This window comes from Pholcus phalangioides, unplaced genomic scaffold (genome assembly GCF_987345545.1).
Source record: "Pholcus phalangioides strain wild (caught in Gottingen) unplaced genomic scaffold, Ppha-v1.0 ptg000005l_1, whole genome shotgun sequence".
NCBI classification, from domain to species: domain Eukaryota; kingdom Metazoa; phylum Arthropoda; class Arachnida; order Araneae; family Pholcidae; genus Pholcus; species Pholcus phalangioides.
Window position 1 is genome coordinate 7,829,298 of NW_028301598.1, and position 24,427 is coordinate 7,853,724.

Consider the following 24,427-nt stretch of genomic DNA (forward strand, 5'->3'; position numbering starts at 1 on the left):
AACTCCAGGTGTTACTATTTTACCACTTGTAACATACGTATTAACGATCGGATCCATCGGAATAACATTCAGAAGAGCATAAATCAGGTACAATACGTTCAAGTGATATATTTTATTGTCGATACATCAGCGGGAAAAGCTCCTGGGAAAACATAAATGAGCGATATCAAAGCTGATGTCACCAATTGCAACTTATTTGCGATGGGATCTGATAGCGATATTCTACTCTCCCATATAACTCGGTACAGACGAATTCGTCAACGTACTTTCATCGGGCAATGAGTCATCAAGAAAGGTCTATTCGCTCTTCCATTTTCGATAAAGCCTCCGTTAATAGTATCCATCTATACGCCGCGGTTCTTTACGGCGCTTCCTTCTTCCTGCATTAACCTAGACACGTTTCCGGATTCATATCCTTCCGTCACTAACCAAGGGGATCTCCGCTCTATTTTTCTTACCGAGACAGGATGATGAGAGACAGCGTGTGGATTCGTCCTATTTTCTATTTTTTCACTTATACGATTCCATTTCGGTGAATGACATCGCAGCAGTAGGAAAAAGCAGACACATGAAATAAAATGGCTATGGGAAGTGTCAGTTTGTTTTGTTTCTCTGTCTTTTTGTCTTTCCACAAGCTATTGCGTAAGAGTTTGCTCTTTGCTTTCCTCGAGTCCACGCACTGTCGGGCGAAAACAAACGCAAATGTCTCGTCGTTTGAATGCAAGGAACCAGCGAAAAAATGGTAGGACTAACGTCCTTTCAAACCCCCCACTAGCCCTTAAAAGCTTTCTCGTGTTTTCAGTTTTAAGACCGCGGATACAACAATGGGATTTTCAGGAATGGCGCAAGGAAAAACACAATGCAGAAGCGTCAGAGACAAATGTGAGGGCGTCGTCATTTCGGAACTTGTCAGAACATAAATTAGTGGGCATCAGTTGCAAATACCAGGTGTCGCCACTTCAGAATAGATCAAAACATAAATCAGAGGTATCGGTAGAAAAATGCCAGGTGTCACTAATTTGTTGGTGACACCTGGAAGTCGAAGGAAGATAGTCAAATACCAAATGCCACTATTTTAGGCACTGGAAAAGCATAAATCAAGTTGCTTCAGGGACAAATCACTCTTCTAGAGAGATGCAACGTGTTTTAATTGGGATTCATCGGAAAAGACCATCGGGAAAATGAACCAGGGTTATCGGTGACAAAGTCACATTAGCATGGGGTAACTTATTTACTATGGATCCACGGAATAACACTTTAAGGGTAAAAAATCACCACTTGTAACATATTTGCGATGGTATCCGCAGGAATAACATTTAGGAAAACAAATCAGGGACATAAGTGACAAATGTAAGATGCCAATACGTTCAAGTGATGTATTTTATTGACGATATATCAGTGAGAATAGCACCTGGGAAAACATAAATAAGGGATATCGAAGCTGGTGTCACGAAACTGATTCGCCAAGGGATCCGATAGCAATTCTTACACTCCCATATATCTCAATGCAGACGAATTCATCTAGTATTAGCCTGGACACGTTTCCGGGTTCATATCCTTCCGTCACTAACCGGGGGGGGGGATCCCCACTATGTTTTTCTTATTGAGACAGGATGAGAGATTGTGGATTCTTCCTTTTTTCTACTTTTTTTTTTACAAATGCGATTCCATTTCGGTGAATGAAATCGCAGCAATAGGAAAAAGGAGACACACGAAACAAAATGGCGATGGGTAGTGTCAGTTTGTTTGGTTTCTCTGTCTTCGTCTTTCCACAAGCTGTTGTGTGCGTTTGCTCTTTGCTTTCCTCGAGTCCACGCACTGTCAGGGCAAAAATAAATGCTAGTGTTACCTCGAAAGAAGCGTAAATGCCTCGTCTTTTCAATGTAAGGAACCAGCGAAAAAATTGTACGGCTAACGTACTTTCAAACCACAAATGAGACTCGCCGAGAATGCTTAAAAGCTTTCTCGTGTTTTCAGTTTTATTCGTTGGGTGAAGAAAGAACTCCGTAGGACCCCATACCTTCTGTCCGCCACTTTCAAAGTTCATAAGTGGGAGCAACGAGTACTTTAAATGTGCCAAGCATCCTTTTTTTATTTGTGGAATCGCTACTATGTGTTTTAAAAGAATGAATAGTTGTTCATTTTAGGGGGGAACCAGAAAGTAACAGAATAGGAGAAAGTTATTCCCGTCTGTTCTTACTTGGTGGGTGTATTTGATTATTCTTGGACGCGCGATCAAAGAAAAGACTAGGCGTGAATGATCTGCAGAATCATTCGATCGATGCTTTGACGTGGAACGTTCAAGTTTCAGTGAGGTCCTTTAAAAAAGGTTATTTAGACTGTCTTTCAGAAACGACGATAAGATTCACGGGAATGGCTCAAGGGAAAACATAAATCAGAGGCATCTGTGACGAATGCCAGGTTTCACCTCTTCAGAACCTGTCAAAACATAAATTAGAGCCATCGGTGGCAAATACGAGTTGCCGTAACTTCAGAATTAGTCAAAACATAAATTAGAGGCATCGGTGAAAAATGCCAGGCGTCGCCGTTTCTGAATTAATTATTCGATATCATCCGTCCAAGTAGCGTCTTCCAGAAAAATTGTATAAAGTCAATGAGAGCATTTTTTTTTTGAGATTTGTTGATAGCAGACTTGAAAGAACGCACTTGTAAGTTCTGTTTTCTTTGAGGGAAAACAGCTTCAAAAAATCGTTGAAAAGGGTGAAAATCCGTTGATACGAGATCCAATCAATGTTTCGAATTCAATGTGGGAAAATGAGCAAATGCGAGCATTAGCTGTTCCATGATACCCAACATGGTAACCGATGGAAAGAGGATTGACATGGACGTTAACCCGGGGCATCGAGATAAATTCCATTGCGTTTAGTACTCTATAAATTTGCTACAGAAATAGCCCGTGAAATATCTTGGCCTGAGGGTCCTGCTTCTCAGGATGCAGTGGTCATGGTATCATCAACAATTTTTTTGAATGCCTTTGTCTATTTTGGAGAACACCCACACAAACAACAGAACACCATACAGAACAACCAGAAACCGTTTCAACACGTCGAGAGACAAATAAACAAAGCACCGTGACCACCCAACAGGCGCAGATCCAGGATGATGTGACGGGAGTGACGTATTGTGGAAGTTCACTTGATCGTCCCGTATTTTACGGGCAGACAAATTTCACCCCATTATTTGGCTCTTGGGAGGGGTGGTCGTTCCCATCGACCCCGTCTGTGTCTGAGCGAAGGCAGACAACTTCAGCTACGAATGGAGTAAAAAGCAGGCATCTTCAACTGCGAATGAAGCTGATTTAGACATCTTCAGCTTCAAATGGAGCGAAATCAGACATCTTCAGCTGTGAATGGAGTAAAGGCAGGCCTGTTCAACTGCGAATGATGCCGAGAGGTGGATATCTGCAGCCAGGGCGATGTGTCGGAAAAGCTGTGTAGGTGTATCGGATCATTCTGTATTTTACGGGACAAACAAATTCCCCCATATTATTTAGGTTCTTGGAAGGGGCGATTGCCCCCTTTTGCCCCAAATTGCCCGCTTACTATCCAAAGAGGTGAAACACCCAGTCCCTATGAAAGAAGCTATTTCCAGACTCCACTCGCAGAACCAAGGAAAAAATTCTACAAAAAAAGCGTTAATCCACGTGATACCAATACATAGAGTGCATCAGCTGATACACATGTGAAACACGTCCGGAAATATTTGAAAAGGTCCAACCTTACTCAGAAAGATCAATAAAAGTCAGTCTAAAGCGATTTCCTAGCGTCGGGTTCCGAGCTACACAAAAGTCTTTGGACTCCATTCCAATGATAAGTATAATGACATAGTTCACTTTAATCGAGATTAATCGATTTTTTTCCCGGAGATTTCCGGCTAGAATAACGTTCCGGAAATTACCGCATGGACGAGAATAACTCCTGTCGTCACAGAAACGGACCCCGTATACACACTTACCACGAGGATCGTAAAGTATGTAATAAAGATCAGCGTAAGAAAAATGGTGAATAAATCACGTGAGGATATACGATTATATATCCTCTTTTTTCCCCTTATCCACCTTATTTTTTCCAGAACCTGTTTTCGTGGCATTTACCACAAGAATCGATTGTTGTCCGCTCTGCAACCCTTCCGTTGAATAATCGATAGTAGTATGTGGTTGCTATGATATCGATACGGCACATGAATTTCAAAAAAAGGTACTGTACATACGATTCTTTTATTTCTTATCTTTCCTCTGTTATTGCACTGTATCATTTCCTCGGTGGGAAAAAGAAGGGATGTCCTATAACGATAACAGGAAAAGAATATCCCGGATGACCGGCCCATTTCTCTGAGTAAATGAACGAGAAAAATAGAGAAGGCAACAAACATTGTAGAGACGTAAGAAATGGGAAGGTGATGACGACTCTCATCCATCGAAATGAGCACTGCAAGGCGACGTTTTATTGGTCGAGATACGTCTCAAAATTCTCCATGGAGTTTAACAAGAGTGTTGAGGACCGTGCAACCGTGTCGTGTTGATTACTTCCATTTTTCCCTCACCCCTTGGAAAGTTGAAGGGCATTTGTATGTTTTAGGGGGTGCAAGCCTAATGTAGGTTGGGTGTTAGTATAGTTCTCGAACCAGATGTACTTAATCTCGTCACGCAGGGCCGGAACTTGGGAGGGGGGGGGGGTAACTGCCCCGGGTGGAAAAATAATGTTTGTCCCCCCCCCCCTCGAAAAATTCCTGTCGTCTCTTCACGTACATTGGATGATTAGTCCCCTCTCTCAGCTAAACAGACTTCAAGAACAATTTTAGTATATTCACATCAAATCCTTTTTCATTTGAGCTCTCATCACTAGACATACGTAAATTTTGCAAAAAAAAAAGAGGAAATTTTGCATTTATTTGCAAAAACGAAAAACTTTTTTTTTTCATTTTAAGAAATTGGTATTCATTCGCAAAATTAAAGCACTGCACTTGTGGTTGAAAGTCCTAAAATTCAAGTGCTCGGAAAAATTACCACCTACTTTCGTTTCAAAAAGTGCAAATTGTCAAAACTTCGCGGAAAATTGAAAAAAAATCAAATTTTTCGCTTTTATTCATCAGAAATGGTAGAATTTTGGGTTCTGATTTGCGGCAATAGAGGTCGTTCAAGTATAATGCCAACATCGATGGGAGGGGGGGGGGGGCGAAAGGACGTTTCGCGTTTGCTGACTTTTGATGACAGGAGGGGGGGGGGTTTGGATGATGCTTACGTCATCAACCACCCTTTATAAAAATATGAAATATTCTTAATAGCATCCTACTCGGTGAGCCAAAAAACCTTTCCCTAGTTTGTTGCCACCTGAACTAACATTCTCTCTATTGATAATTGATAAGTCCTCTATAGAGCCACTTGAGTGATTTCTAAACGTTTCGCGGATCCTTCAAGTGGTCTGGGCCACTTAACGCTCCAGAAATGTGTTGCTGGATATTGAGTGCTCTATGGATGTGCCGCGCGGCACTCAAATGGTCCGTAAATATGCCGAGGATCACTTAAAAGTAATCTGGGAATGTGCCGCGGGTAACTTGTGATGTATAACTGCATTGCGAGCCGCTTAAGTGCTCTAAAATCGTGACATATATGAATCTCTAAGGGATCTCTAAATGTGCCACGGACCGCTTAAGTATTCTGGAACTGTGCCGTGGGTCAGTAAAGCGACTTGAAAATGTGCCACGGGCCTACTTGAGTGATTTAAAAATGTAACACGGGTCGCTTAAATGGTCTGGAATTGTCCCACGGGCTGCTTAAATTCTCTCTCTCTCTCTCTCTCTATATATATATATATATGTTTGAGGCTGGCCACTTCAGATAACAACGAGGGACACTTTTGGCCGCGATCCATGAGTTCAGCATATATGGCTTAGAGAATTGATTCCCAACGTGGACGTTAACGCCCCCTTGGGGGCCGATGGAAAGTTCCAGGGGGCGGTAGAAGCTACGAGTATAGCATGGGATCCTATGGGTTAGATTGCGTTGGGAGGGCGATGGGAGAAAAAAATTCTGAAGAAGGGGGCGATGGGACAAAAAAGGTTGGGAAACTATGGCTTAGAGGGTGGGTTACAACGAATTTCTCGAAGAGAAATTTTGAGTGCTTAGCCTTCATATAGCATTGAAGTCAACAGAAATTTCTTATAATACATATTTATAATATATGTAGTCGATATTTGATTTTTTTTAAATATTTTGCTTCAAAAAAAAAGTTTTCAATCGTTTGGGGGATGCAGCCCCCCCCCTCCCTGCGTACGTCTTTTATCCCAGTGTGCGTTAGGGGGCAGAACTGACCAAATTTTGCTGACTGGAGGGAGTCAGACTTTTACTGACAAAGGTGGAGGGGGGGGGGGTTCAAAAATGGCTAAAAGTCTGCTGCCGTAATACTTGAATGTCCCCACACCAACATCATCTATAGCAGAAGGCCTCCGCGCGAAGCTTTGACGTCACTGAAGAAGTCCATTTCACCTGCAGCCATTGGATATAGCAGGCCGACGTACATATGCGATATCTTTAACTTTTTTTTGCAGTATATCCAATGGCCGCTTTGCGGTCGTGTGGGCATCGTGCCAGACTCCCGTCCTGAGGATCCAGGTTCGAACCCCGTTGACGGCACAGTGGTGCTCGGCCAAGTTGGTTTTCTGTGGTTTTTCAGCTTTGAGGCACGAATGTGAGCCGGTCTCTCATTTGAAAAAAAATCTCTCCGCAAAGAGCAGGCAGACCCACAACACGATACTGACAAAACATGAAAATTCAAGCATTTCCATCTTTACTTCAGAAAATGGAAGCCAGATGGCAGCATGAACACGAAAAAAAGCGCAACTCGACAACCCAAATACGTTATAGGGCCACAAGCATGCACACTCAGAACACACATTCGCTCTTTCTCTCCGGCATATGCCGATTCGTTAGAAATTCCGTAGAGGAATGTGTACGAGCTGTATGCTCGGTTGAGTAGTAGTACATCCAATGTCTGGACTTCTTCAGTGACGTCACCAGCTTCGCGCGGAAGCTGTCTGCTATAGACGGTGTTGCTCGTACGGTGTAGAAACAGCCAAGGCGAATGCTTCGATTTAATTCGCCAACGGAATAGACCGTCTTTCCAAGAGGCATTCCGATGTCCAATCGGGTTGTTACGCATTTTCTCCTTGGGGGGGGGGGGAACAGAGCGGGGAGACACGGTTGATCTGGAGGGTTGTTACGCAACCATAATTGAAATTAACATCGAATGGAGTTCCAGGGGCCCACCAAATTATGTAAATATTCGTATGGTATGCATAGTTTGATAAGTAACTTACGCTGCAGCACTCGTCCAGAGACGCGATGAAGAAATCGTCGCAAACGACGGCAACAGCGTAAAACATGTACATGATGACCGCAATGTGGACTACGACTGCTCCGTGGCTCCGTTGGTACTCGTTGAAGAGATCCGGTGGAAACTCGTGGTAAGCTGTTCCGAAAATGACAAAAAAAAGGAGGATAATCGAATAAGCACACATCCATCAAAGAAACAACGAACCTTCAACAAAGAAACAGCATTTTGCACTTTTAAACACAAAACAACTATAAAATCACTATCAAATTTCGTTTTTGGTGGATGAAAATCAGACCTTACTTTTCGTATAATTTACTAAATACTTAAATACACTCGCAACAGTGCTCTATATACAAGTAATTTGTTGTTTTAGTAAACATTCCTTACAGGACGCAATTATCTGTGTATGGCGCAGTCTAATCAAATCATGTACTAGCGTTGTATGGTCGGTGGAGTCTGAGAGAATAATCGTTGAATGGCAATGCGGAATCTGAGTGAATAAGCGTTGTATGGTCGGTAGAGTCTGAGAAAATAATAGTATGACAAGATGGAAACTGAGAGAATAAGCGTTGTATGGTCGGTAGAGTCTGAGAAAATAATAGTATGACAAGATGGAAACTGAGAGAATAAGCGTTGTATGCAAATGTAGAAGCTGGGAGAATAATCGATGTAAAGCCATGAAACCTGAAAGAATAATCATTGCATGCAGTGCCGTCTTAACGCATGGGCCCACCCGGGCACGGCCCGGGGGCCTCAAGAGAAGAGGGGCCTCACAAAAATGAAATCCAGTTCAAATTTTCTAGGATTTACCAGATAGGGCCTCCGAAAAACCACTTGGCCCGGGGGCCCATGATACTCTTAAGATGGCCCTGATTGCATGGACTCGTAGAATCTGACAGGATGAGCTTTGCATGGAATGTGCGAAATCTGAGGAAAATGAGCTTCGTACGGCCGGTGGAATCTGGTCAATGACCTGTGTATGGGCTGTGAAATCCTGGTCAATGAGCTGTAAAATCTGAGGGAATGAGCTTTGTATGGCCGGTGGAATCTGGACGAATAAGTGTTGTATGGAAAAGTGGAAGCTGAGATAATAAGTATTGTATGGCATGGTAGAATCTGGGAGAATAAGCGTTGAATAGAATGACTAAATCTGAGAGAATAAGCGTTGTATGGAAATGTGGAATAGGAGATAATAAGCGTTGTATGGAAATGTGGAATAGGAGATAATAAGCGTTGTATGGAAATGTGGAATAGGAGATAATAAGCGTTTCGCGACAAGGTGGAAACTGAAAGAATAATCGACGTGCAGCTGAAATCTGAAAGAATTAGCGTTGTATGGCCGTTGGAATCCGAGAGAATAATTCATGTAAGTCATGAAATCTGAGAGAATAAGCGTGGTACGCACTATGGAATATGAAATCCTGTGCTTTGTATGGGGGGGGGGGATAAGCGTTGTACGGAAAGGCCAAAGCAGATAGAATAATCGATGTGCGGCCGTAGAGCCTGTGGGGAATAAGCGTTGTATGCCCAATGGAATCTGAGATAATCATTGGGCAGTGGCTTTAAGCAGTACGATTATTAGTTTTTTGTTTCGTGCAAAATAATATAAAAACATATTGGGTTGTTGTATTTTGGTTATATTTGAAATCAATTTTTTAATGGCCATCTTTTTTCAGCCACCTCGTTGGGCAATTTGCCTGTTGTGGCCTTTGTATTTGTTACTTGTATTAGCCTTCATTAACAATACATTGTTACGCGTGTTTTATCATTAAAGACTCTCGTTCCCTTTCCATTTGACCATCCCTAATAATTCAATTGCTAGTGTTGATGCATCAGCCCACAGAGCGAGTCGGCCAACTTCGAACCGAACGCTGAACGCCACTTCAACGGACATTTCAAGAGCTGATATTTACGACCACTTCTTCTTAAGCTAATAGCAATGACCATCAATCGCCCTTTAACGAAATCTCACTGAATGGGTGAAAGTGCGGAAAATAGACCGCAAAACGGCGACCCGTAACTTAATACAACGATGAACTGAAAAAACTCCTCGTAACTTAATTTTCAGGCAACATGGCCGCGCGACGTCGTAATCCGTTAGTAGGAAAATAAACAAAAACTCGGATTTGTTTATAACCCGGAAGCGAAAGAAACACGAAATTCAATAACGGAAATTTCATTATTCATGATCTGATTCTCCGCATGTACCCATGGTATGATATTAAAACAGAGAGGAAGGATTCTCAAGTTCTTAATGGAGAAACTCTAGCGCCGAGAAAAACACATTCTCCATCTTTTGTTTTCCTTTCTTACCGCCATCAGCGCAAATCCCCGTAATATTAGGATTAATACGCCTGTTCCGCAGCTACATATTATAAATGGATGGATGAGTGGATTCTCGCGCAATGGCTCTCAGCACCTCCCTTACACCCCTTTTTTGGGGCTATTTTCGAAACGACGCCATTGCACTTACGCCAAATAACAAAGCCTTAATACGATTTGCAGCGACAAAGACAAAAGATTCAATAATAGCAAGAACCGAATCTTTCACTTATCGATCCGTTTGGCTATTTTGTTTCGTGAAAAGAAGAATAACTCTGTTCCTGCTGTGAAGTCTGTAAAGTGCAGCCAAACTCACGAATGCATACCGTAAAAACAAGTTGGCCCATTCGTGGTTTATATTCTGAAGCTTTAACCCTTAAACTGCTCCTATCAGTTTCGGATGATGGCTTTAGAACAGTGGTTCTCAAACTTCGCGAGCCCGCGGCCCGGTTTCATTCATTTTTGGGAGTTGAAAGCCTAGTCAAATACACGAACAACAGAAAATGAAATGGCTAATCACTCGCGACCCGGTATGAATGATGTCAGGGCCCGGCGGTTGCGAAACACTGCTTTAGAAGCTTGCTCTGACGATTTTGAATTGCTCATCTTTCCCGCGAAATTCTTTAAATGGCGAAGAGATGGTGTTAAAGGTCTTTTTTAAATCGTTTTTTAGACTAAATCTGGTGCATCTCCGAAAAGTTGGCGTAACGGCACGTAATGGAACTAATTTAAGCGCTCATATCTCCAGAAGAATATGTGTTACGGTAAATGTGATGGATCCGGTTATTACGTATTGTAACCGGTTAATATGCGTAATCACCGAGCATTTTGGTTTGATAAATTCCCCTAAATTAACCACTTTTACCGGTGATTATGCATATTGCCAAGCGTCGTTGGTGAACTTAATAAGTACAAAAAAAAATTATCGCTTTAATTCAGATGCCCATTTCTTATGGACATCTGTTTCTCAGCCACCTCGTTGAGCATTTTGCCTGTTGTGGCGTTGCATTTGTATATTCGTGATTATGCATAATACCGAAGTGTCATATCGTTTGTAAACATGATAAATCGTTTTATATGATATACTATACAATGATACATGTATTGCATCTTTATATCTGGGTACGATCGTAAAATTTGCTACATTATATCGGGGTCCGACGACTATTTTTATTACACATATAAGACTCAAATTTACCAACGATGCTTGGGTATTATGCATATTCACCGGTAAAAGGGATACATTTTTATCACGCTTACAAAGAAGATTGGTACGTATGCATAATAACCAATTTATCATATTTACCGAAACACATGTAACACGTTTTTGGTGTCTACGAGTTAAGACAAACTCAACCGCGCCTATTTAATGCAGATACGTTTCGTGGTTTGAGTACCGGGCACTAATAAAGTTGGCGAAACGAAATTCTTTTTAAACGCTCATAATTCGAGAAGTTTACAGCGTGACCTGTACGTGCCAATGCGGCCTTTATTTCGTGAACCGTCCGTCGTAGAGGTATGATTACAATTTAAGAAAATGCTCAATAGGCGTTCAAAAATTACCCTGTATCGGTTTTGAGAGTGAAAATATACAGTGTGTGGCAAAATGAAAATTTAAATTTTTATACGGTCCCCCAGTACTTTAACTTCGAATTAGAAATTTGTCGCCCTGTGGCTCCCGAGGCCAAGAGAAAAAAAATTCCATGTTTCCAAGTGCAATATTCGCTGAGATATTCCAATTCAAAAATTCGGAGAAAAGTTACGGTCTTTTTTTTTTTTCCAATCTTTTCTCCGATTTTTGAATGCCAATATCTCAGCGAATATCGCACTTAGAAACAGTGGCAATGTCGCTCTTGACGCCAACAAACCATTACGAAATACATTACAATCATAATCTAAGTATGACAAATCAGTTGCAAGATCACCATCTACGTATACAATCAGAAATCAACCATATAATCCAGTATCGCACATTAAATCTTAATTCCAATATAAAATTTTCAAGTTCAATTTTAAATAATTAAAATGAAATTCAATTTTGAGGTGAATCTAGTCACGTGTCAAACCCAAAAGTTTCACTTCTATATCGAGCGGGATTCTCTCGCAGATTTTTTTCTATAAAATGTCCCGTTTTTCTTCTTATTTCCCAACTTGAAATTACTTGAATTTTTGAAAAATTAGGAATTCAACCCCATTATTTTCAGACTTATAAAATATTATGGCAAATCCGACTCTATTATAATTAATTATTGTCATGTAAATACAGTCGAATCCCGTTTTAACGAATACCGTTACAGCGAAAATCTCGTTTTAACGAACACTTTTCTAATCCCGCAAATAAGTTTACGTAGGAACAATGCTAGGTATAACCTGGAATTCCTTTATAATGAAATTTCGTTTTAACGAAATGATTCCTCCAGTCTCTTGGCGTTCGTTATAACGGGATTCGACTGTATATTCATCTCACATATTTGTCAAAGATACCTAGTATACGTTTTTTGAATGATGAATTATATTTTTACCCATTTTGCGACTTGCAGTAACCTTCTATTCGTGGTATTGGCGTTTTTACAGCGATAGTTGACAACTTTACTTGTATTTGACAATTTGTTTTTTTGTTTTTGGTGATAATGAGAGATATCCCGTACAGGTACCGATTTCACGTACTTTTATGAAGAAAATATGGTCAGCTTAGGTATTTATCTTATGGGATAGCTTTGTAGTGCGATTTAGTGTGTGACAGACTGATAGTTTTCTACCGGAACATCTACCACTGGATTTAGCCATCATGACGGACTGCATTTAGCCAGCAGACCGGAGGTTTTGCACCTCTGCTTTAAACAATGTTTGTACGATGTATCAATCCATAAATGAACTTTCTTTGCGGTCCCATAGGTGCCAATTCACGGACTTGAAAACTCTAGTTTATCACGTGATGACACATTCCGCATCAAAGAAAACATGTCAAACAAATAGAAGGGAAAACTCGGACACTTTTTTTTTTGAAATTTCAACGGATGACCACATATTAGTCCCGTTTTTCCTGGATGCATTTTTCGCTGTCCTGATTTTTTTTAGCTATAATTAGCCACTTCGCTTGCTTTTGGTATCATACTTGGCGACAACTACCGATTTTTCCTTTTTCCTACTTGAAATCGGGATTCCCCATATTTTTCCTGAGAAAACGGGATCAGCCTGAAATTGTAAGAACTAAAAGAGTATTTTCTTTAGGGATTTTCCATTCACACACACAAAGCTCAATTTGAAGATTTTTAGGGATTTTTCTATGAAGATACAAAAAATCGGAAAAATTATATTTCCGACCGGGAGAGTTTAATTTGGCTGAAAAAATTGGAAGCATTGGCACCAATGCGGTCCGGAGGTTTTTCCAGCACCCTCGGTTGGTACAGTTTGTACATTATAGCGCCCTTCCCCCACGCAATGAGAAAGATCCCCCGGATGACTGTCCCGTTGCATTTCTTTGCAGCTTATATGAGTTCTGCCGAGAAGACGAATTCAGAAAGGCCCTAGTTAATCGTATAAGGGGTTGTTATAACAATGAAGTACCGTTGATTTCTGATGCGGTCCTTCAAAGCCCATCTCGACGCGGGACCGCAAAGGGTTAATCAAACCTGCAGAAAGCTTTGAACATCCTAGCTTTATGTGCACCTTTTTATGTATTGTCTAGAAGGCGCTTCTTTTGTTGTTCGGAATATTGACTTTTCCGTTGATGGCATTATGCGTGGTGGCTGTGTGGGTGAGCGTGAAGCGCACGTCCGTCCTCCTTATTATGATGTTTCAATGCTGCTTTTGTCGAACAACTTCCTGGTGTGTGACGGGACATAAAAGACACAGATAATAACTCGAGACTCCTCATTAATCAAAAGCTAATTTCCTACTAAACTCCGCCAACAAAAAAGAAAGAACCTTCCAGAGATGAGCTGAGCATAGGATAGTGGGGGGAGGAGGAAGAGCTAATTTATTGAAAGGCTTAGTCGGGCTTCGGACGTATTCCGTTTGATATTCGAGAGATCCAACTAACTTGCTGACTTCTTCTGGAACGGAATCCGGTTCAAAGCATCTTTAAAGGAAAATTAATAATGATCGATGATGTTCAATTTGAACGAGTCTGAGACGGACACCTAGTAATTAAATTAGGTTTTCGCGCACAGGATTTCGGGTAACGTTTTTTCTACATGCACGGATCTGTATTTTCTGTACGCAACTAGTACGTCCTTACCAGACGTGGTAATCTCGGGGCATCAAAAATGTTTAGCAGTCCCTTTGCCTGGAATTTATATATTCTATGGGGAAGGGAAGGGGTGATATCGGCATCTATTATTTCAGCATATAAAAGAATGTTGAGAAATATTCATGCAAAAAAATGTTGAAAGCACAATTAAATGTAGATGTTCTGTTTTCGCAATAAATGAACTGAATTGAATTTACACAGAAAATCGGTGAAAATTCAGCGCTGAAGGTAATTTTAAACTACTGAGAGAATCAATTCCGGGAACTAATGAAAATTTTAGCATCGATGAATTAAACGTGATTAAAAGAAATAGTTCAAGCACCAATGAAAATTGAGAATTAATGAATGAAGTAATTCGAGAGTTGATGAAATTAACGGATGAAAAATTCTACAATTGATGAAAATTAAAAATTAACGGGAAAAAATTTTAGAACTGCTGAAAATTCAGTTCAGAATTAAAACTTCAGTAAAAATTCTAGAATTGATGGAAATTGAGAATTTAACGGATGAAAAAATTCTAGAATTGATAAAAATTGAGAATTTAACGGATGAAAAAATTCTAGAATTGATGGAAATTGAGAATTAACGGATGGAAATTCAGAATTAAAAAATTCAGTAAAAATTCTAAAATTGCTGAAAATTCATAATGAAAAAATTCTAGGATTGACGAAAATTCAGAATTGACGAAGGAAAGAAAATTCTACAATTCTTTCCTTCGGAAACGTAGACCACCTGTCTGATCCTTGCGGATCATTGGTTGAGAAACACTACTTCAAGTGGATTCTTCTCATTTTATAATATCACGTTATTGTATTAGTTATAACGAATATCGGATACAGCGAATGTCTATCACGTTCTCGTGCGACTTCGTTATACCTGGGCTCGAGTTGTATAATGTATACGTTGTGGGGATTTTTTTAAAATTGACATTTCGATCAACTTGCATCTAGTTAAAACAGGGTCGAATTAAGCAATCTCCAGCGGTTTCACGGATCTTTCTGTAAGCTTGAAACAAAAGCGAAACTCGTTTGTTTTTGCGGTTAGCGTATATTTTTGTATTCGTGTTTTACGACTCGAAGTTAAAGATCGATTGGAATCAGGTCAAAATTGCAATTTACGTCAATCCAAACCGGTTCCAAATAGTATTTTCCTGGAAGTAACAACGATAATATACGTTCAGGGTTAGGGTTACGATTTTGTAGTGATATACATGCATATGTGTGCTACAGTAATTGCCGATCGACGAAACATCTTGAATTATTGCCGCGATTCTCATGAAGACGACCACGAAACCATTTCTGTGACGTCAAGAGACGTCAGAGGTAAATGAATTTACGACGGCAAGGATGTTCAGTTTCACTCACGTATCCAACATGCATTGGCGCATCGCTTCCTTCCGGCTCCAGCTGATAATAATTTCGATCATGAATGTAAATGGATGTGGCAATGTCGGAAGAGAGGGAGGGAAGCCTCTTTCATTATAAGTTCATGGTAAATCATAAGGTGGAGGTAAACTACGAAGACGTCGATTATTACGGGACTTGTTTTGAAAAATGAATTCGTACAGATACATAATATCCCGCAAACAAAAATTCCCATTCGCACATCCGCAAAAGTATTTTTGAAATCAAGAATTTGCATTCACTGAAGGAAACGAAAATTTGAAATAAAAATTTTGCATTCGTTGGCAAAAAGTAAAATTTGTGATCAGAAATCTTGTATTCAATGGCAAGAAATAAAATTTGAAACCAAGAATTTTGCATTCACTGGTGAAAAAGAAAATTTGAAACCAAAAATTTTGCATTCACTAACGAAAAAGAAAATTTGAAACCAAAAATTTTGCATTCACTGGCGAAAAAGAAAATTTGAAACCAAAAATTTTGCATTCACTGGCGAAAAAGAAAATTTGAAACCAAAAATTTTGCATTCACTGGCGAAAAAGAAAATTTGAAACCAAAAATTTTGCATTCACTGGCGAAAAAGAAAATTTGAAACCAAAAATTTTACATTCACTGGCGAAAAAGAAAATTTGAAACCAAAAATTTTGCATTCACTATCGAAAAAGAAAATTTGAAACCAAAAAATTTGCATTCACTGGCGAAAAAGAAAATTTGAAACCAAAAATTTTGCATTCATTGGGTAAAAGAAAAATTTTAAATGAAAATTTTGCATTCATGCGCATTCAATTTTAAGGACTCTGATTTGCATATTTCTAATGATTTGCTTTTGTGCAACGCCCGCTAAGGGAAATGGTGGGATCATAATGAGAATGTGGTGGAACTCTCGAATCTTTCATCTTTAGTACATAAGCGCCACCACAGCGGAACTATAAGCAGTTTGTCAAGTTTTTTTGAAGACGAGAAGACGATATCTCTTGTGTGTGTTGTGTGTGTGTGAAAGAGAGAGACAGAGAGAAGTCACTCTCTGTTAACGTGTTTAGTTAAATTGCTGCTCGTGAATACGTGTAAATAGATGTTCTGTAAAATAAACCTGTGTTGTCCTTGAAATTGCTTCGTGCTTTGCCATCTCGGGCGCTTGTGAGAGACATTATCGGGAACAATACGCTGAGGACATTGCTGTCCATATTACCTTCACCTGTTGGGAATATGATCATGATTTTGGATCTTGGATCATGATTTTTTCTTTCAACAATTCTTCGTATTTTTTAACATTATATGTTTTTATTTATTACACAGACCTCAGCAAAAATCACTGAAGCTTATCAAGGGCCTATATTACCCTCACTTACCTTATTTACGAATTTATGGAACACGCTGTACTTCGTAAAAACGAAAATTACTTATTCCTATGAATGTGGGGAGATGGAAGCAGCTATTTTTAGATAGAAAGAACCTACGAAAATGGCTCTGAGAATTTTTGGTTGCCGTTTGAGACGAGAACTGATCCCGGAAGATACCAAAAAGGCAATTCTCGGACTTCAGATCCGGAGCAATTCCGAAACTCGATCCGACGTCAGCAGTTCGTTGAAAATTACACCAAAGGAAATAGTGCTTTTGTAAGTCTCCGTCGGGAAAAATTCGTTGCGCGTTTCTCTGTTTTCCGCTTTTATCCGAAAATTCCTCAGGAAACGGAAGAGAAGTTACTCCGCTTTCGTCAGATTTAGATTGAATTACGAAGAGCCTCGTGTAAAAGACTCCGAAACACAAAGTTGTCTACAAAATTTACAAACAAAAACGCAAGGGACGCTTTGAAATGTTTCTCTGGCAGCTCAACTCACCTGGTGGAGTGCATTTCACCATATCTGAAGATGAAGTTGCCATGCTCGAAGTTGGCACCAAAGATGGCGGAGATTCGGAATTCGAAGTTGTCGTTGCCGGCGATGTTTTCGTAATACCCTGTGGATGCTTTTGTTGCTTAGATGGAAGATCCTTTTCGGTTTCTATTTTCGGGAGATGATCGCTTTCATCTTCCGGACTTTCTATAGACTTATTGTCCTTTCTTTCTTCTGTTCTTTTAGATGGTCGTCCTGTGATACGTAAATATATATATATATATATATATGATTCTCATCTACTAAAATAATAATTCCCAAAATTATTTAATTATTAAAAAGTAACTTCACCAATGGTGCTTTGATGAAGTTACCAATGGTCCACCAATGCCGAAATCACAATGAAAACCTTCTGTAAGCGCCAGTAACAGGAAAATTCAGAAACTAGCTATTAATCGCACACCCCTGCATTTTAAGGACTCTAATTTGCATATTTCTAATGATTTTATTTTGTGCAACGCCCTCTATCTACAAAATGTTGAACTAATATTTGTTTGGACACGTGACCTACGTTTTTTTTTGCTTGGGTGTGGGTGATAGTTGTTTTGCTGGTTTCACGCCAGTTCGACATATTGTGCTGAAAGTTTTCTTTAGAATATTTGACAGGTTGGTCAGGTATGCTACATTCGTATGTTACGTCCGCGAAAATAGTAGTAAAATAACTGCATCCATATGTTTACTTACGCGAAGATAATCCTAAAATAACTGAATTCGCATGTTTTCTTCCGTGAAGATAATTCTGAGATCACAAAATTCGTATGTTTGTGTAATTAGTCATTAGATATTTTGATTCGTATATTTGCATCCGCGAAGATGATCCAATGATCTAAAGACAATTTCTTCCGTTAGTTTTGTTTTTGTATCGATTTTGTATAGATCGGAAATATCGAAGTTGGAAGAGAATTCGAAGAGGTCCAATGAATATTAAAAACCTACGGAATATGATAACGAAATTTGAAACCACAGAATCGGTGGCTGTTTGTTCTGGAAGAGGAAGAAAACTTGTTTCTGTAGACGCAGTACAGGAGGTTTAGCTTCAGGTGGAAGAGGACAGGGCTTCAAATTCTCGTGGTATCACTAATGTCAGGCGTGTAGCACAGGCGTTGGATAGGCCACGTTCCATTAGATCATGCGGAACATCCTCCGATATTATCCGTACAAACTTTCAGTTGTGCAGCGATTGCTTCCACATGATTATGACGCTCGTCTCCGGTTCTCAGGCGTTGAGGTCGATTCAGAATGGCCTTGGACAGACGAACGAGCGCATTTTCACTTGGATGGTGCAGTCAATACTCACACCTGCCGAATTTGGGAACCAGAAAATTCGCACGCAATCGTAGAGGTTCTGTTGCATTCACCAAAAGTGACGGCATGGTGTGGATTTACTGCATCATTTATTCTCGGTCCCTACTTCTACGAGGAGCTACGTTCTACAGGTCCAGTGACATGTTCGATCACCGGGAAACGATATGCATTGCTGTTACAGAACGAAATTGTTCTGGCTCTGCAAGCACGTCACTGCCTTGCAGACACAATCTTTATGCAAGACGGAGCTCTTCCACATATTGCAGTGTATGTTAAGAATGTTCTTAAAACGCATTTTACAGAAGAACGTGTCGTCAGCCGGCACTTCCCTAATCTATGGCCTACCCGATCCCTGGACCTTAATCCATGCGATTTTTGGCTTTGGGGACATTCGAAACGTCTGGTAAATCGTGACAATCCAAGAACTTTGACCTCAAAAGCAACATTTCACGTCACGTGCTGAACATTTCCCTGCGCACACTTCGATCGTGGAACATGCCATCTTGCGCTTTCACATGGTATGTGAAAATGATGGCCATCATGCGGAACATGTTTTGTTGCAGTAACAATTGCAAAAGTGTTTAACAATTGTTAAAATTGTAAACGTTTGCCTAAATGTGTTACTTCTTATGTTTGATGTCACGGGCCACATCAGATGACTCCAAGGGCCACGTTAGGCCAGCGGGACATGCGTTGAGCATATGTCTAACCCCCACTCGAATGGCGCCGACTCTTCCTCGATCTAGTATTGTTCTACAAAATACAGAGAGGACTAACATTCATAGCAGTCGATCCCCATATCATGTATAGATATCATGTATTTCTTTTTAAACGTGTCAATTATGTTAGAATTTACTACCCCCGGGGGTAAGCTATTCCATTTATTGACAACCCTATTAGAGAAAAATTCCCTGCGACACCATAACCTCGCATTGTCCCTTACTAATCGATACTGGTGTTCCCTTGTAAAAGGGGTCGATTGACGGTGCATGAATAATTCATGGTTTGCACCCTATCCATCGCGTTGAAAATGTACAAAATTATATAGGTACATGCTTGTTTATTTTATTCCTTCGTATGTTTATTTGTTTATGTTCTTTTCCCCCCTCCTTGTGATATAAGCGCCACCCCTGCCATTCACAATGAAAATAAATAAATAACATCCAGATTTTTTATAAGCAAACCGAACAGCATACGGCTAGCAACATACCATCATAGACCGGGATCGGCTCTTCGAGGAAGAGCCGAACATCTCTCTGGTTTTCGAGGCTATTGTCCAGCCCGTCGTCGTTGGAACGGACAATCTTCTGATGATGGTCAACCGTCGTTTCATCGTCACCTCGTCTCGATCCGGGACCGCCGTCTTCATCGATTCCAAAGAGACGACGATGAGCCATTTTGTCCGTCCCGCTGTCGTCAGCTGCAGAAATTGATATACAATAAAAATCAGGAGTCAAATATTTTCGTTTCGAGACAAAATATAGAAAGATATCAATAAAGTTCTCTTTGTTTTCTTAAGAAATTTATACACAATAAACAATTATAAATGGATTATTGGTTTTTTCCTCAGAAAGCCACTCTAATGTCCCAAAGAGCTGTACAATGGCTTCTTTTGTTTTACGTTGCACTGTCTTTCCTTTGTTATGTTTGTATTTTACGTGATTGTGTTGTTTTATTTGCAATTAAAAAAACAAAAAACTAGAAATATATTTCGAACTTCGGGGAAAAGCATGTTGCTTTTTTTCTTCTCAGTGGCAATACGGCATTTATTGGCTATATACAGGGTGCACCGTAAGTGCTTCATCTCATCAATGCCCGTCGTAGAGATACGATTCCACTTTATAAAAATGCTCAGAAGGCGTTCAAAAACGAACCCGTACCAGTTTTGAGAGTGAAAATACAGGGTGTAACAAAATAAAAATAAAAAATCAGAATTTTTACACGGTCCCCCGTCCTCTAACATCCAAAGTCATTGCCCCCCCCAAGTTTTTAAGTGCAATATGCGCTGAGGTATTTGAATTCAAAAACCCGAGAAAATTTGGGAAACGACAGCATAAATGAGGGAGGGGAACGAGCGTTGTTCGTTAGTTTTTGCTGTTGTTTGGTAACTTTTCTCCAATTTTTGAATTCAAATACATTAGGGAATATTGCACTTAAATACATGGATTTTTTTTTTTGGTGTCAGGAGATAGAGGGCCACAACTTTGTAATTGAAAGTTGAAGGAGAAGAAGCCTCGAGACCGTACGAAGGTTTATAAGAGCTGGCTGATGCGAAGATATATTTAGAAAAGACAGAAGATTCTACTGCCCCCTTGCGTCCATGTACGGTCGTACTCAGTACACACGAGCTCCAAAGAAAGATTGAGATATTCGTTGCCTTTGTAGTCTAGTGCGTTCGCCGCCGTGGGGGTTGAGTGGTGATAATGACGAACTCGCATAGCGAGGATCCGGGTTCGAACCCCCACCGTCACCGCAGTGATGGTTGGTTGAAGTTGGTTTCCAACTTCGAGGCGCAAATGCGAGCTTATCTCCCTGTTAAAAAGTCTCGCCACAGAGAGCAAGAGGCAGAGATACGGAGGGGGAGAGGGGGTCTGGAGGTGATGTCGACTGATCTAATGCATATATGAATTGACATCATCATCATCGTGCCCCCCAGCAATAATAACCGTGCCCCCCCCCCCAAGACTTCCAAGTCTATCTCCCCTATGGCAACAGATCTACAACGACAAATTATTCAATCATTACACTTCACTCATAATTAGAAAAACTGGTGGCAGATGGCAGCACTACACATAACAAGCATTACACAGAAACAAACTTCACACGTCAGGTTTCTACACGCACATTCCAGCATGTACCAATTCGTTAGAGGTTCCACAGAGGAATATGGACGAGGTGCATATGTGTGTGGTTTAGTAGTAGTAGTAGTCTAGTGCATTCACCCGGAAAGTGAAAGGACGTGGGTTCGATTCCCCGCAAGAGCAGATGAATTGTCTCTCTTTCCTGAATATATCTTTGCATCAGCCAGCTGTTAAAAACCTTCGTACGGATAGCGAAGAGTGACGTCATCCTCGGAGAAGAGGACCGTGTAAAAATTTAGACTTTTATTTTGTTTGACACTGTACAATCACTTTCTCCCTGTCAGAGAAAAATGCCCTACGACACCACAACCTAGAATTGTCTCTCACCAATCGATACTTTCTTTCAAACCGAGCACAACAATCGATACTGGTGTCCCCCTTGTTAAGACGCCTTCATATACGTGTATTAAGGAGTTCTACCCCTTGTCAAAGCAGTCGATTGACGATGAATTAATAACTCGTGGTCTCCATCCTATGCATCCCATTGAAAATTTTGAACGCGCCGATCGTATCGCCAGAAGCGGAATGATCCGCGAATTTTCATTGTCCCTTAATTTCAAGCGCGGAATGATTCGCATGACATGGAACATCATCGGAAATGAAGCAATCCTTGAGCTTTTATTGCTCCTTTACGTAAACAGGAAATAGTACTCAAATTAGTGATTGCCCCTTATTATATCGGTGCGGATACGAATTCGTTGTCCTTCAATGCCAAGAATAGAATTGCCTGCAAAATGGAGATTGTGCCTTATCATCGGATCGGAAGCGGAATAATCCATGAATTTTTTTTATTGCCCTTTAAAGCCAAGCACAGAATTATCGCTAAGGGGCCGTTCAAGTATTACGTAAGCAAATTTTTAGTCATTTTTTGACCCCCCCCCCTCTTGTCAGCAAAATTTCGTCATCAGCTCTGCCCCTCTGAATCCTAACTCATATTTTCATAGAGGGTGCTTGATGACGTAAAGCATTATCCAAACCCCCCTTCCTTCTCCCTTGTCATCAAAAGTCAGCAAATCGGAACCCCCCCCCCATCGATGATGACGTAATACTTGAACGGCCCCTAAATGGTGATTGTCCTTTATCACCGGTAGCGGAATAATTCTCGAATTTTTATTGCCCTTTAACACTAAGCACGAAATGGTCCACACAAATGATGACTTTTCCCTTCATCACCGCTAAAAAGTAATCTGCTAATTTTTATTGTCCCTTTAGGAGAAGCATAGAATAATTTGCGAAATGGTGATTATTATTATCACCCGAAACGGAGTAATCCACGAATTCATTGTCCCTCAATGTCAAGCACGGATTTGCCCTTCAACTTCTAATTAGAAAGGTGTTGCCCTGTCTCTTCTTATCCCAACAAAAAACATTCTACGTTTCTAAGTGCAATATTCACTGAGATATTTGAATTGGAAAAACGGAGGGAATTTGGGGGAAAAAAACCAGCTTTAAATGCGGGTAAAATGTTTTTTTTTCGCATTTAACACTGTCCCCCCCCCCCAAATTTCCTCTATTTTCGAGTATCTCAGTGAATACTGCACTTTGAAACGTGGAAATTTTCTTGTCGTGATCAGAAGAGACAGGGAGACACCTTTCTAATTAAAAGTTAGAGGACAGGGGGACCGTATAAAAAAAAAAAGTTAAATTTTGTATCTCGATACATATACAGCCCCTAATGAAATACATGACATATCTGATATGGGCATTATTCGGATAAATTTTCCAGTTGAAAGCATGTGCTTCTATAACCAACGGTTCGGAAGATAAAGGAGGGTCTAAAGACTATTTCCCACTCTGTATAATATCGAATTGCGTGAAAACTAGAGCTTGCAGAGAAAAAATGGATTTCAGATTTGAAATCAGTGATTAGAATATAACTTGGATCAGTTGAAAAATCTCATGCAGCAGAGAGCAAAAAAAAAATTGTGAACTCTTTTATTGTCCCTTAATGTCAAGCATGGAATGGTTTACAAGGGGCCATTCAAGTATTACGTAAGCAGATTTTTAGCCATTTTTGACCCCGCCCCCCTTGTCAGCAAAACACTGACCCCCGTGTTAGTAAAATGTCGTCAGCAGCTTAGAATATTTCATGTCTTCAAAAAAAGGGTAGTTGATGACGAAAGCAACCTTCAAACCCCCATCTCCCTTATCATTTAAAAGTCAACAAATCCGAAACCCCCTCTCCCCCATCGATGATGACGTAATACTTGAACGGCCCCTTAGCATGATAGGATTATTCATCTTCTGGTGATAAGTGGCAATCTCCTTGGGGGTCATTCAAGTATTATGTCAGCATCAAGGGGGCGGGGGGGGGGATTTGGATAATGCTTACGTCATCAATCACCCTTTATAAATATGAGTTAGGATTCAGAGGGGCAGAGCTGATGACGAAATTTTGCTGACAAGGGGGGGGGGGTCAAAAATGGCTAAAAATTTGCTTACGTAATACTTAAACGGCCCCTAATGGTTGTTTTGTGCCCAAACGATGCGGATTTGTTTCAGAACATAAAATGTTTAGAGGGGATAAACTAATTCAAGTACACATAATAAATACTGTTCTTATCCACTTTCTCCGCAAAATGCCGCCAAGATAAGTATAGCACAGTTGACACTCGTTACAACGACCCCACGTTATAGCGACCACTCCCTTACAACGACCGGTAGGATAAGTTTTAAATGTTTTCATAGAACAACTATCGTATATGTTTTACGTTCGATATAACGACCCTCCCAATATAATGTCCGTTTTCGACGGGATGAAACGGCGAGTTACAGCGGCCGAGTGGCGCAGTGGTAAGATCTTTGTCTTCCATTACGAAGTTACCGTCAAAGTTCACGGGTTCGAATACGGGTAAGAAGATGAGTAGAACAAGTTCTTTACCGAGACTGGGACAACCACCGATAAATAGCACCTTCCTTTCTCACCCAACGCCACAGGTTGGAAATTGCCGTATGTCGATATAATGACTGGAGTTGGTGTGTGGGAAAATATTGCAGGATATAAGTCACAAATATTTTAAATAGCAACTAGAATATCATAAAT

The 24,427-nt window shown here is 40.4% G+C and overlaps 1 protein-coding gene across 1 annotated transcript in view; it reads right to left on the bottom strand.

Moving 5' to 3' along the window:
• LOC149085827 (sodium/potassium/calcium exchanger 3-like) overlaps positions 1-24,427 on the bottom strand; it is a 164,455-nt gene that overhangs the window by 44,453 nt on the left and 95,575 nt on the right. The window contains exons 2-4 of the mRNA XM_089232265.1: positions 19,734-19,943; positions 17,165-17,413; positions 7,336-7,487 (exon numbers count right to left, since the gene is read on the bottom strand). Of these exons, the coding sequence (XP_089088391.1) occupies positions 7,336-7,487; positions 17,165-17,413; positions 19,734-19,943 (611 nt within the window). The remainder of the gene's footprint in view (positions 1-7,335; positions 7,488-17,164; positions 17,414-19,733; positions 19,944-24,427) is intronic.